The sequence below is a fragment of the Pipra filicauda genome, unplaced genomic scaffold, assembly GCF_003945595.2.
Source record: "Pipra filicauda isolate LSUMZ 115617 unplaced genomic scaffold, ASM394559v2 scaffold88_size2543281_pilon, whole genome shotgun sequence".
Lineage (NCBI taxonomy): Eukaryota > Metazoa > Chordata > Aves > Passeriformes > Pipridae > Pipra > Pipra filicauda.
Genome location: NW_024105075.1, coordinates 1,468,162 through 1,482,943, shown reverse-complemented (window position 1 = coordinate 1,482,943; position 14,782 = coordinate 1,468,162). Strand labels below are relative to the sequence as shown.

The 14,782-nt window shown below is 40.8% G+C and overlaps 1 protein-coding gene across 1 annotated transcript in view; it reads right to left on the bottom strand.

The window, feature by feature from the left end:
* The window catches only part of IGF2BP3 (insulin like growth factor 2 mRNA binding protein 3), a 114,696-nt gene extending 100,325 nt beyond the window's left edge, over nt 1–14,371 (bottom strand). The window contains exons 1-2 of the mRNA XM_027738448.2: nt 14,145–14,371; nt 12,819–12,879 (exon numbers count right to left, since the gene is read on the bottom strand). Of these exons, the coding sequence (XP_027594249.1) occupies nt 12,819–12,879; nt 14,145–14,319 (236 nt within the window). The 5' untranslated portion in view covers nt 14,320–14,371. The remainder of the gene's footprint in view (nt 1–12,818; nt 12,880–14,144) is intronic.
* Between the last annotated feature and the right edge of the window lie 411 nt (nt 14,372–14,782).

Below are 14,782 nucleotides of genomic sequence, written 5' to 3'. Positions count from 1 at the left end.
AATTTCTTCCATCTCAATAGCTTCAGTACAATAAACCTTACACAAGTTTAAAATAGAACAGAAACTTTCAAAGTATAAATTGATGCCCACTAGAGCTAAGACTGCACAGATACCAATTTTCACTTTGATGCTCTAGTAATTATTTCACTAGTACACTTTGTTGAACTAATTGAATACCAACAAGAAGAAAGAGCACTCAAGTGCTGGCCCTTACTAATGGCAATTCCACGTGGCCTTAAACTGATTAAGTGACCTAAATCAGATGAGATATAACACCTTCACCGGAGCAGTGCTAGAACATGTGGGGTTTGTACTGTCACCACCAAATAATTTCCCTTCCTTTCTCTTACCCTATCAAAATCCAAGTCACCGAATGTGAACACTCTGCTGTTTGGCTTTGCCATTTTTACACTGAACATCACCAGATGCAGAAATTTTTAAAAAGCAACATTGCTTTTTCTGTACTTAAGTTACTTGCAAAGAGAAACAAATTCAGTTTATGGTTTCCAGACATTATTTTCATTTCTTTTTACTAATTTTCTCTGACAAATTCTCCCCCCAAAATTAAATCGTACTTAATTACACAAAAACCTGTGTTGAGAGAACATTTCATAGCTGTACTTTCAGCTAGAAGTTATCTGTTATTTAGAAGACCTGCACATTCTCCTCTCAAAAAATTTTATCCCTTTAAAGTATACAATGAAGTATAGAATGCACCCTCTTTCAGTTGGTATGCAAAACTAAGTACTACCCACGCTTTGCACACGTTTTCTGCTTTAAGGTTTAATCTAAAGACTGGTTACTGAAAAAAATTTAGCTTTTTGATTTGTTTTAAGAAGTTAAATTTATAAAGTATTTAAAAACAACTAAGCAAAGTTGTCTTTTTTTTTTTTTTTAGAGCAACAATTTTGGCCAGGGTAAGTAAATCTATGTAATCCACATGCACAGTAAATAATCACAGCTTGTGTGTAAAGAGTCTTTTGCAATTTTTTATATTTACTTAATAGAAATACTGTTAATTATATCTTTCACTAAACTTCATTTTTGAGAATTACCAAAACAATCTTCTGTGCTTTTGTCATAGCAGCTTTGATTAGTGCACACAGGCTTATATAGTATAATATATGAAAGCAATGCCTGAGCTTTCATACCAGGGCTTGATTAAAGCCTTAGAGTATCATTTCATTCTGTTCAACTGGAAAAGTCAACAACTAACATGCAATTGTTCACTGACTTAAAATTATGCAATATTTCAATTCTACAATTTCTTTCAAAGGCAAGTTATGTTTGAAAAATTGCTTGTATATAAGAGGTGTAAGTATTTTCTTTAGCAACCCTTACAGTTAATATTTAATAACTTCCCCCACTTTAGTAATACTATTAAAAAATCTACCCTGACTTTAAGTAGTGACATATAAAGCAATTATAGGATAGACACTATCACCTTTTAAGTAATTCCATTATTTTTAATTTCTTTTTCACAGAAAGCAGAAAATAGAGCATGTATTGTGGACGAAGATCACAGCAATCATTAACTTTTTCATGGTCACTGTAGATTTGAATACACTGCCATGACCAGAGAACAAAAAATAGAGTTTACATTTCTGCACTGGCAACCACACTCTTTATGTAGCATTTAACATTGACACTATTTTAGTTCACTTTGTATTAAATTGAGCAAAATTGTAAGTTTGGATCTGGTAGTTTCAATGCAGAGAAAAGTCCTATATCATGCTACAGCTAACCAGTTCAAAAGTAAGTACAATACAAGTTAATCATCATTAATGTCAAGATTATTTGCATTTAGTGACTTGGAATTTTCAAAGGCATAACACTTTGCTGTGTATTTAAATCCAAATTAGGAACAAAGTTCATATCAATGAAGATGATAATTTTGACCAAGTTTAATAAATTATTTAGCAGATAATTACTTCAAATTTAGTTTGTATACAGATGTTCAAGCTTATTATCACATCAAGGCAGTAATTACTATCTTATTTTTACAATCATACAGTACTGATTCATAAACAGAGATACTTAAATTAGGTGGTACTTACCCCCACTAGTAGATCAAGTTGCTCTTACCTGAGAGCACAGCTTAAGTATAGTTTAAATACACCTTTCAAAGCTTTTAAATTCAACTGTTCCATCTGTATACAGATATGACCAACAACTGAGGATTTATGAACATTTTAAAAAAGAGATAGAGAAAGCTAAAATAGCAAGTCAAAAAAAAAAGCTTAAGGACCTACAATGTTATAAGATTCACCCACAGATATTCTTCTGAATTCATCCTTCTTTAGGGGTTACTAACCATTTTTTGCTAGAACTACTAAGTATGTCTTCTTCACTCATCTATTTCATGATCATTCCCCAAAATTTCAACTTATTTCAAACAGCTTCATGCCTAGTACTGGACCATACAACGAAACACAACTACCAGTAACAACCAGAACTGGAGCTACCAAAAGCCTCAAAACAAAGCATCACTCCCTCCCTCTCCTCCCCCAAACCTCAGAGACACGCTTTAATAGTTTGTAACCACACGCGTTATCCACAGAGTGCAAGGAAAGTTCACAGAGCTGAATGTTACAGGGAAAAGAAACAGGTCAGGAGACCTGCTCAGCCCCCCCAAACTAGGACAAGTCCTCCTCATATAGCCCCATTCTCACCAGGCAGGGCACGCACCAAGCCATCTCCAGAAAATTATCACTGCTCAAATGCCATTTCCTCCTCTGGAATTTACAGGCTTTCATCATGGTGAAACATGACTAAGTTTTGGACAGATTTTTTCATGCTCTGCCTTTTTTTTTTTTTTCCTTCTACCTCCCTTTTCTTCCCCCCAGAATGATACATCCAGTGAAACAAGTTAGAACTATGTCAAAGAGAGGCTTTCTGCAATACAAAACCACACGTGGTTTCCACCAGCCCTCTCTAGCTAAAAAGATAGCTTCAACTTTCATTTGAAAAGCCATTTTTTGAAGCCCTGCAGCACAAAACACAGCACTGCTATACAGCAGGAGACTGACCTAATCACACGTGTGGTGCTGGGTCTGAACTGTCCTTCATGCATTCAGAAGTAGCATTTTCACGTTAAGATGCTGAACCTAATGTATGCAAAACCAGTAACAGTCGTACTAAGTGAACTGTGTGGATCAGGTGATGTGAGCCCAAGGGCCAGGAAGAAAAGCAATGTACATAAGCTTATTATTTGCCACAGAGGCAGCAAAATCCAACCATGGCAAATGAATGCAATTTTGTGATTTTAGCAAAGCTAGTCAAATGCAAAGGTATCTTGAACTCAATTTGAAATCTTGATGGGCTCTAGAAATTATAATGACAAATTTTCCAACTGTTTTCCCAAGATTACTTTCAAGGAGCAATGGGTAGCTTCAACTATATATAGCTTAAGCACATTCTATATACCTAAAAACATAATTTTGCTCATGCTTTGAGTTTAATTGAACAACTGTCATAAAGCCCAGTTGTACAAAGGGTGTGTACACCACAACTTTAGAGACGCTTACCATTCTATGTTAAATGCAGAATTGGGGTATATTTACATGTTAACAGCCATTTCTTGTTTAAGAGAGCAGCCAGGGTAGAAGAAAGTGTAGAAATCACATTATTTATAAAATTTCTCTCTCAACTGCATTGGAAAAAACTGAAAACTTCTAAATAGAGGTATTTAACCCACTCTAAGCATATATAATAAGCAATAACCCAGAGCAAGTTATCAAATAGAACAGGACTTCACTAGTTGCTATTAGGGCTCAGATCATCACTGAGGAAAAAAAAAAACCTTAGTTCTTAATAAATAAAGGATCTCCTACTTTTTGACTACTATAACTTTATGTAGGGGAGGGTTTTGGGGGTGGGTTGTTTTTAAATAAAATATTTTAGCAGAATAAGCACTCTAGTACATCTTCAAATTAACTAGTATTAGTAGTATAAGAACAATTTTACACCACTGTTACTGGGCTGCAGAATTAAACTCTGAATGAGAGCACACAGTATTAAAAAAAAAAAAAGCTGTCCATTTCTCATTTATTTTGTTCAGGGTACAAAAAAGTTGCACGTTTCTCAGAAGTATCCTACAATAAAAGCTGCTGTGGAGGTAGAAAGTTCATACAATCAGGTAACAAACAAGTATTGACATACTCCAGCACTTCTCTTGGGTCAACAGTAGTGCCTCCTGATTAGCAATGGCAGTTTTTAGTGCTTTTTAGTTAGCATAACACCAAGTTATGCTGCTGCCCACCACCACCTAGAACTTCCTAAATAACTGAGCTTCTATTAACACAAACCTCCCTGTGTAAGAACTCTTGCTGACCAGCACCCACTGTGATCGATACCACTGAGAGACACTTAGCATCGAACCCCTCTCACTTGACCCTGGTAAACAGCTCCCTCTGCACATCAGATCAATGGTTTTCCACAAAGAAAAATGTGGTTCATTCAGGGATCTTGTTCCCTTGGTAGGAAAGACCCATGTCCTCTTTATGGCACAGCAGGACACATCTCTAACAGACCAACACCTCAAAGGCAAGGGGAACCTGTGCAAGCTGGTGTACAGCTAGCAAAGTCATCTGAAAAATTATTTCTAAATTAGCAACAATATTCCAAGACAGGAAAATTCTATTTTTTTTCCTAACCACTACCTGCTTAAGTTCACCACAAAACTTTCACCAGAAAATCATTTAAAGCATGTGTATCAGAATTTTAATTCATATAAGGAAAAAGATAAGGTTTACATTATAAATGTAATCTACTGTCATGGATTAAACTGCTACTTAAATTCCTCTAACATCCCACAGATTATGTTTTTCAAGTGTAGTCCTAAAGAGACACTGTTTTCAAACTTTTACTTTAGATGTAGGAGGAAAAATTCAACTGTTCTCCCATGATAACCAGGAAGCCATCACACAAAGAGTCTCCCCTATGTGTATAAACTAAATAATCCACTCTGTCATTAAAACTAAATTTCTGGACGATCTGTTCTGTAACTGCTTTAAAATTACTGTTGTTAAAAAAAAAAAAATTCAAAAAAGCAAACCCAAACAAAACTTGTGTCTTTTGCCTTTGCTAGATTATATATGCGTTTTCCCTGTCAAAGCTAGAGCAGTTTCGCCAACTCTGTTTCCAAAGAGTTTTCCCAAGAGCCTCCCTACAGCACGCTTAGGATTCCCTCTGATGGCAGGGAACAAGGGGTTGAGAGTCTGCAGGATCAGGCCCTAGGATGAAAGCTGCTTGGACCAACTGCACAGTACAACTCACTCAAGGTGGGGATTACCCCTCCCCTTTCTCATAGCTAGCCCTCCCACCCTGTTTATTCATAGAATATCAGTCTCACCTTGATCCATGCACGTTAGATATATAATGAATAATTTCAAACCAAAACATAACAAGCTTTTTACTCCATCTCTAACTGCTCTTTAACATGAAATTTCAGGAAAATAAGTAACTGTAAACCCAACTAATAAGTTTATTATTATGTTCCAACAAATTTTTGTTCACACAGACTAGAGTTCCCTTTATCGGGAGTTTTGATTTCTGCACTACAATATTTACAGCTCCATTAAGATGAAGCAAGCTCCATTTTTGAAGGAAAACCTACAGGACCTGTACATTTAACACGTAAAAATAAAAGACAGTTTACCAAAACAATAAAGCACAGCTATTTTCAAAGACGAAAAATGTATTGGACACATGGTGTAGACTACATATTTTAAAATAGCATTCCTAAAGTTCAGTTGAGCATGAAAGTTAATCTTTCAAAAGTGAACATTCAGCTCCAGTTGTATTCAAGGGTAGTGGTACTAGCAAAAAAAAAAAAAAAAAAAAAAAAAAAAAAAAAAACAAAAAAAACCCCAACCTTACTATTTTTATAAATTCTCCAGATATTTTTAGCTGGTCTCTTCTCAAACCGCAAATTATTTTATGGTATTACAATCTTTTAAAATGCATATGTGGATATATATACACAAGCACACACACACAAGGGACACACATATACATACACATTTCTCTTTGAAACACTTCTGATTGGTGAGATGTAATGCAGAGGCTAGTCACAAAATAATCAAGACAGTAAAAAAAATTAAAACGGAGTAATGCCCTTCCCAGCAGAAGACCTTTCATTTCAAGACAGTTTCATTTTTGTACTTAGTGCCATACCCAAGAAAAGCCAGATCCCTCTGAATAATTGTTTTATCTGTGCTCTTATCCAAATTTTCACTTAAAAGTACAGAATACTTGATTTTACCTGTTAGTGTCACTTTTTCATCCATTCAGATTTGCAATAAGACAGTTTGAGTTGATGCTGATTCCACTGCACCATGAAGAGGCAGGCAATAGAGGAGGTACATTGCTGCTAAGGTTACATTGCACAGGAGATAGTTTTATAGTACAGGTTTCTCTTGTGCCAACTGTCATGATAATACTCTTCAGCAAATAAGAATATTATAATTTTTAATTTTGAAATTTCAATGCACTTTCAGAAAAAAAATTGAATACACAACCTTTTTTGGTGCCACTTTTACTGTCATTACACATACAGTATTTTAACATTTACTAGGGTTAATATTAGGGTAATGCACTTCATTTGCTAAGTATCCCACTACAAACATCAAGATTTCCTTCTCTGTTAAACAGATGCATCTTTCAACACACACTCACAAACCAATCACAGAATCACAGAATATTCTGACTTAGAAGGGACCCACAAGGATTATCAAGTCCACCTCTTAAATGAGTGGCCCTTATATTGCTGATCTGGAAAAAAGAAAAGCCAGGAAGCAATACAAAATTGTATTTTTTTGTTAGTTACCTGAAGTGTGCCCACACACACAGGAGCTCTTGCTACCACACAGAAATTTTTCAAAGCCAAATTACATATTCCAGTTGATGAGAAGGAACAACTGCCATTGAAGTATCCAGGTGGATAAACATGCCCAGACAGGCTGGGTAGCACCAGTGAGGACTGGGCTTACTGATCTCCTCAGCATAACCCAAACATGAACACCTGGGGAGATTTTTAGGTTGGCGCATTCAATTATATTTTCTTTATTTGGGCAGCAAATATAACACACAGCAAAGATGCAGGATGAAAAGGCATATAAGTGCATACACTTGACATGTACGGGGGGGAAAAAAAAATTATGGAAGCCCAAGACTAAAACTACAAAATAATACACAAGTATTGCTGATTATGTCACATTTTTAGACAAAATAAGAGGGAGTTATGTCTTGTCTTAGCTTTCAACAGTAATTAGCATATAACTTAATATAATTCTATATTCTGCATCATTAGAGATAAAGAATGGACTGATGTGGAGATAAACACCTTGTGTATGAAAACAAAATGAGAGAACCCGCATTAAAAGAGAACAGTCTTGAATAACTCTGGAAATACATAAAGCACCTCAGTATTGCTAAGTGTATTAAACCTATTCAAACTCTTCAACCCATCCCTATCTATATATAAAACATGAAGAGTTATTGTCCATACTTAGATTTTAGAGCATTTAATTTTGCACGTTCTCCACCTATTTACTGATTCCGAATAATCAGATTTCAACAATACATTTTAGTCTTAAATTATAGGAAAAAAGGTTCTACATCAATATTACCCTTTGCCTGTCTCACTGGGCTCACGTAAGGATGAAATCACCAGAAGAAAAAATGTCTTTACATGTGGCCCATGGCACTATATATTTTTTACCAAAATCCAGGAGGATAAAATCTTAAATTGTAAAATGATATTAAGGAGAAGAACAGGTTTAAGGAGCAAAGAATCTTTTTCGTGAAGTTCTCTGAAGGACTAGCCCTATTCATAGTTAAGTATTAGGTGTATTTTAATTCTGGGTCCTTCTCTCACAGCCATTGTGGGAAGCTTCACATTTTCTGTTGGGTAGGTAAATCTCAGACCATTTAAGAATTTTTCATCAAAACTAAGTATTTGAAGTCCACCCACTAGCTAGCCAGAAGCCATAAAAGGACTCCAGCACTGTAGAGTCCTATACTCTGCACTTAAAAGAGTAACTGAAATGAACACAGCCCCATTTTACAAAAATACCACCTTCAAGGTTTCAAAAAATGTGGAAAATGTTATTACCCCATGCTTTAAGGGGGAAAAAAAGGGAGAAATAAAAAAAATCTTAAATATTTCCTGATTATATTTTTACTACCCTTGAATTACACTTCCAAAATGTTATTTTTTATTCCACCCCTTCAAAATTTACCATATCTATGCACAATTTAAGGTCCACTACAAGTATGCTCTCAGGGTACCTTCCATAAAAGGAAGGAAGCAAAACGAGAACAGGACTAACCCTTCAGGATATGCATTTAGAGCTGTGTTTCATGTGTTCCAGCTGATTTTTAAGAACTGCAACAAGAAGGGATTTTTTTTTATTAATGATCAAACAGTAAGAGGAGCAATAAAAATTAAAATTCCAACAATGTAACAGCTAACATGGTTAGTGAAGAATTATCTGTTCTTGCCATAACAACTCATCTGTATAGGAATCACCACAATTAGTGTTTCCACTCTAATTGTAAGCTTTCACAGATCAAACAAAAAAATTTTGTTTGCATCTGCAAAAATAAATGTGGAAACAGAGAATAAAAACCTTAAATCACTAGGTGAAGTTTTGGCCCTTCGCTCTCAACAAATATTCTAAGTTTGGGCACAGAAAAAGAGAACAAATATGGCTAATAAATTACATTTTCTATCATGTGTCCTTACTTTGAGCATGTTTCTCCCTACTTGATATTTACAGAAGCGAAACTACAAATCAATGCCACTAAATTATTTTTTTTTATGAACTGTGACCATTGCACACACCACATATACCTTAGCATCACCAAACCATTTCCCACCACCTTGTGCACGCAAGATACAAATCCTCATTATACTGAAAATCACCAACACAATCCAGTTTCCATCCACTGCTCGCCCCTGGAACGGAGATGGCTGCATGAGGGGGATTTGAGACCTATTTTCCTTAAATCAGCCTTCAGACACCTCTGCATCAGAGATGAAGCACAGCTGGAAAGTTGTTGCTCTCCCCATAGCAGCATTACCTACAGGGTACACCTTTGTTACCTGGTTCTTCTGCTCCCTTCCCAAACAGACTCCCCAGAAGAGACATAGTGAATCTATTTTCTCAACAAGGAGCCCTCGAGGTGGGGAAGAAAAATAATTAGCCTTCTAATTGGAAAAACACCTCGTCATTACCACAATTGAGGTGTTTGTGAGCATTTTAGGTACCTGAAGGCCCCAGTAGCAGGCATAGGGGACCAGGTCTGGGTGGGAAGCCCACCTGGACATGGAAGCCAGAGCCAGGGGGTGTGCCTGGGGCAGCCTCCAGGTGCCCAGAGTTAGCGCCTGCCCTCCCCCCTCATTGCGCACAAGTGACATCAGGGCTATTTGAATAATCAGATTGCAGCCTACATCGCCTTGTGAGATACCAGCTGCTCTTGGATTGCAGCGAGGTAGTACCCAAAGCCTTGCACCACAAGTTCCACGTACGCCATGGGCTGCCAACATCCTCCCGCACTGCTGCTTTGCAAGGAGAAAACTCATCTAAGTAGTGAATGTGACTAACAGTGCCCTGCCTTCCCTCTCAGAGCGCGACTAGCAGTCAAAATCATTACAATGCCTCCTCTAACTTTTGCACGAAGTGACCTAAACCTTTAAATATTGCAATAGCCTTCCTCCACACTGAGGGGTCTGAATGCAGAAATGCTGCATTCCTTTGGCATTCCCTTGAGATTTCAATAGTAAGTCAGGAATCTACTCCGAGCTTATTTAGTACTTCGCACCTCCCCCAGAATAATTCCCCACCCTTCCATCAAGGAAACCTTGACCAGGCCCCTTCTTTCAACCACAGCATATCCCCTTGTCTGTTTTTAAATGCTTCCAGGGGGGCAGGGAGGAAGAAAGCCACACACAGGCTCTCTCCTTCCTTCCACGGCATGTAGGCAGGCAATTTTCAAACCTGGGTGTGCCCACTTCAAATCAGAAGATCCAGCAAGGGCTGGAATGCAGTGACTACTGGGCCCAAAAATTTCGCCCCGAATAACAAGCCAGGCACACTCCACATCTTCTAGATTCAGCTCAACTTTATGGCAACCCTAGCTGACACCACCTCTTGACCTTCCTTTATGTGACAAGGATATGGATTACCAAACCCTTACCCTTTCCTCCTGTGTGCCTCAGGTATCTTCCTACAGAGATGGCTACAAACTACCTTTGTGAGCAATTACGTACACGCTCTGATTAAAAAAACCAAACCTAACCAAAAAAAACCCAGAAACTCTTCTAATTATCATGTTGAAGGAGGCTGTGAGGAGGGGAGCTAGGACTCTCCATGAAGCAGTCTCACAGCAGCAGAGGTCAATACAATGTATTGAATAATTTCAGTGCACTACAAAACAACTTTTGCTCTTATGAAGTAATCATTTGATCAAACTATTAATCGTACCCTCATGCTGAAAGACAGACTTGACACATCTAGGTTTTTTTTTTTTTTAAATGGCGTCACTTCTCTAACCGTATCTCGCACGCTGGAGTGCACAGGGCTCTCTGGAAAGCACTCCCTGGCCTTGCAGCATGAAAACACACTGGGTGGGCCTGCTGGGCAACACCCCCCACCCCAGCTGCATCTACACCTTTCCCTTGTGTAAAAATAAGTTACTTTGAAAGCACCTTATTAACCAGTTTCCCCAACAATACTCAACATTTGAAAACTATCCTTTCACATGTAACTAGTAACTAACTCTAAATATGCGCCCAGTAAGCAATGTTTAGGAAAACAAGGAAAAAAAAAAAATCTCCAAGTTTTTGACCCCCCTCAAAAAAGAAAAATATTAGACATCTATAAAAGGAACCAGAGAGTCACTTCTACATATGGAGGCCACTGAATGAATTTTAAGTGGCTTTCTATATTAGATTTTGGGAGAAGGGGAGCGGAAACAAAGGGGAAGGAAGTACAGTTATGAGAAATGCAATTTAATTTTCTGTTAAACAGCAGTCTAAATCTGAACTCTATCTAATACATTCCAACATGATACTGCACAATAAAACAGTGTTTCAACAAATAAGGGCTTTGGGAGAAGCAACACCGGTATGCTGATACAGTTACATTTGCAATTTTTTCAATATGTCTATATGCGGGCAGTGGATGCCTACAAAAGTGCTCAAGTTCAGTACAGAATTATTTTCAACAAGTTACAGGCAGATAAATGTTTCTGATAATTGCTAATTCACAGACAAATAGGAGGACATGCCACCCAACACAAAGAATGGACTTCTACACCATTTCAGCTGACAGCTGAAAGAAGAGGAAAATACTTGTAAAGACATTAAACAATGATTAAAAAAAAAGTTGGGGCAGAACCAGTGATTTTAAATTTATATTTATATGAGTGTAATGAATTTCTTTTCAACAGCATAAATAGATTGCTGTTTGTGCAAGTTTAAGATTAATAAGCACGACAGTAAATTTATTTGAGACTAACAGGAAATTATCAATTCTTATATGGCTTATGGTATTTTCTTCTTAAATCTAAAAATATATTTCATCTACAACAATTTTGTATACGAAATATCTGAAATACAGGCTATTATAAATCCAAACCATATACCTTGCATATTAAATGAGAGCACATACAGCACGTTAATTTCCAATGAAAAGTATCAAATAAATAAAACCATGAAGATTCACGTGCTATGAATTAGTCTAGAGAGAGTTTGCCCCCTCCCTTAATTAGAGCAAAAATCCTCCATACTTTCTCAAGTGAAGCTCTCCTCTAACACTATTTAGTGATCAAACTTCTAATTCTCAAAATACAATGCCCATCAAGACAGCTTAATCATTTTTTCCAATCAACTATCTTAAAAACACTGTAGTTTTAAAAAATAATTCTGAAATAGTAGAAGCCCCTTTTAATAAAGTTACACAGACAGACATATTTCCCAGATTGAATAATGGAGTACAGGACCAAGCACGTGGAAAGTTTGATCTTTTTTTTTTTTTACTCTCTAGTGCACGGCAGGTTTTCTATAATCTAAATATTTGTGAAAGCAGGCTGAATTGCTATAGGCAGCATAAAAATACTACCCTGCTTTATTCCAAAGATTGCTTCTTTACACGAGGCCCAATAAAATTACTGTCTCACAAAAATTAAAGGTATGTTTAGAAATTAAGGATGCATAAATCCTGTCCTCACTGGGAAGGAGTCATTCTCCTGCTGCTTCTATAGACCAACTCAAAATAGCGATGATAAAATCCTCTCAAATACAGATGAGACTTCTACTACATGCCTATAAAATGCTGCAGACTCCAACACGGCAGGATCAAAAAAATATATACACCAGTATATTTACAAGGTGCTTTCTGTTGCTGAAGCAGAGCTCACATGCTTGCCCGTTATACAGTTCACAACACCACATTTCATTTCCTGCTAGCACAGATTTTAACTCTTCTCACAGAACTTTAAATTTTAAAATCTTCACAATCATTTGTCATCCGACCATAATAACCTGCCTCTCCCACAAAAAGGCGCTTTTATTATTTTTTTTTAAATAAATTAAATAGTACCACTGCTGCCTGGCCAAGACACTACATTAGAAATATATGGGGTGATACTAGAAAACCTCTCGGACAGCACTGAGTGCACGCCTGTGGTTTTAAGAAAGCGGTCCATTTATCTACAGGGAAGAGAAACACAAACCTAAGCAGTTTTCAAATTGCTTCTCACTGGGTAACTAAGACCAAGGGGCAGGGGGGTAGGAAATAAAAATAAATTACCTTTGTCTTTTCGGGACCGAATGTTCAACTTCTATGAGTTTCCCATGCAGCTCCACTTTACCTGCCGAGATAAACAGAAAGGGGAAAATATTCGAGCGCGGCTGTGCGTCCCCGTCTCTTGGAGCGGGCTCGCAGGGGTGCGAGGCAGGGAACGGGAGCGCAACACGTTAGCCCATTCATCGGCAGCCCGGGCACCGCCGGAGCGGGGTCGCGGCACCCGGCAAGGAGACACATCCCGGCGCCCGGGGCCGCGCCGCTGCCGGGGGGGAGCCGCGCTGCCCTCGGCGGGGCCCCTTCCCCCGCCCCGCGCTGCAAACAGCCGGCGAAACGCCGTGTGTGGGAGCCGGGCTCTGCCCCATCTCGGGGAGGGGGAGCAGGGTCTCCGCCGCCCCCCGCGCTGCCAACTTCGGGCGGTTTTCAGCTCGGAAGCGGCGGGAAGGGAGCCGAAAGGAGGAGCGGAGCGCAGCCCGAGCTCATCTCCTCCGAGGCAGCCTCTCCCGGCAGACCTGAGCCCATCTCCTGCGAGGCAGCCTCTCCCGGCAGACCTCCGCAGACCCGCTTCACGCGAAAATATTTTTTTTTTTTTTTTTTTTAAAGCACACAAAAACAGGATGTCGGGGCCAGGAGCCGGCAATGCTGGAGGCGGTGATGGGTGCGTGAGAGCAGCGAAGAGAAACCGAAATAAATAGCCGGGCAGCGCGGGGCGGGGGGGCAGGCAGGGCTCCCCCCTCCCAAGTTTGGAGCAATTCGGCGGCTCGCCCCCAGGCCCGCGGCCTACGCCGAACCGAGGGGAACCTCAGCCCGCTCAGGAGGGAGGCGGCCCCTCCGAGGGGCCGCGGGGGAGTCCAGCTGTGCCCGGGGGGCGTGTGTGTGCAGCCGCTGCTCCGCGCAGGGCTCCGCGCCCGCAGCCCGCCTCCGCCTCACTGCACTCACCGCCCCCCCCCCAATGCAGCGAGGGCCCCTGGCCGGGCAGGGCTGGCCGTGGGGCTTGGAAAAACATGGGAGCTGCCGCGCCGCGGGTCTGTGGGCCCAGGCTCCCGCCCCTCCCCGGCCCCAGTCCCCGGCCACTCCCGGGGGGCCGCCGCAGCGCAAGCCCCGCGCAAAGTCTCCGCGGGAAGGCCAGGCGGCTCCGGCCGCGCTCGGAAAACAACAGTTCGCCCCTCACCTGGAGGCGGAAGGGGCAGGGACCCCCCCCAACATCCCCTCCAGCCCGGCGGCGGGTCCTAGCCCGCCGCTGCAGCCGCTCCGCCGCCGCGGAGGAAGGCGGGCGGTGGGAGCCGTCGGGGCTGCGGGGAGAGGGTGGGGGTGGTGGAAGGAGCCGCTCACCTGAAAGTGCTTCGATGGCCTTCATGGCCCAGCTCTCGTCGGGGCAGTCCACGAAGGCGTACCCCGTCTTCACCAGGAATTGGCCCGAGAAGGGGATCTTGGAGTCCTTAAAGAGACTTTCCAGGTCGAGGGGGCTGACGTTCTCGCCGAGGTTGCCGATGTAGAGCTTGTTCATCTTCCTGGCGGCTCGGGGAGGCGCGCACCGCGGGCTGCAACCCTCGTCTTGCGAGAGGAGGTGGGGAGGAAGGGGGAAATAAAACAAAATGCGATGGAGGAAGGAGAGAGAGAGAGGGAGAGAGAGAGAGGACAGGGAGAGGAAGGAAAAAAAAAAAATCAGATCTGCAGCTTGTGTCCCTCCCTCTCCCTCTCAAGGGGTAAAAAAAAAAAAAAAAAAAAAAAAAAAAAAAAAAAAAAAAAAAAAAAGCGTAGCCAAACGGGAGCCCTAAGTGCCTGCCGTGCTACCCGGGCGCATGGGGGGCGCGGGGGAAACACCCAGCGCCGGGGCCGCGGATGGCGGGCTGAGGAGAGGAAAAGGAGGAGGGGAGGGGAAAAAAAACTACTTTTTTTGTCTTGCCCCCGAACCCCTTTGGCAGCAGCAGGCGGACTATGAAAATGTCACACTACGTGCATGCAGGCGC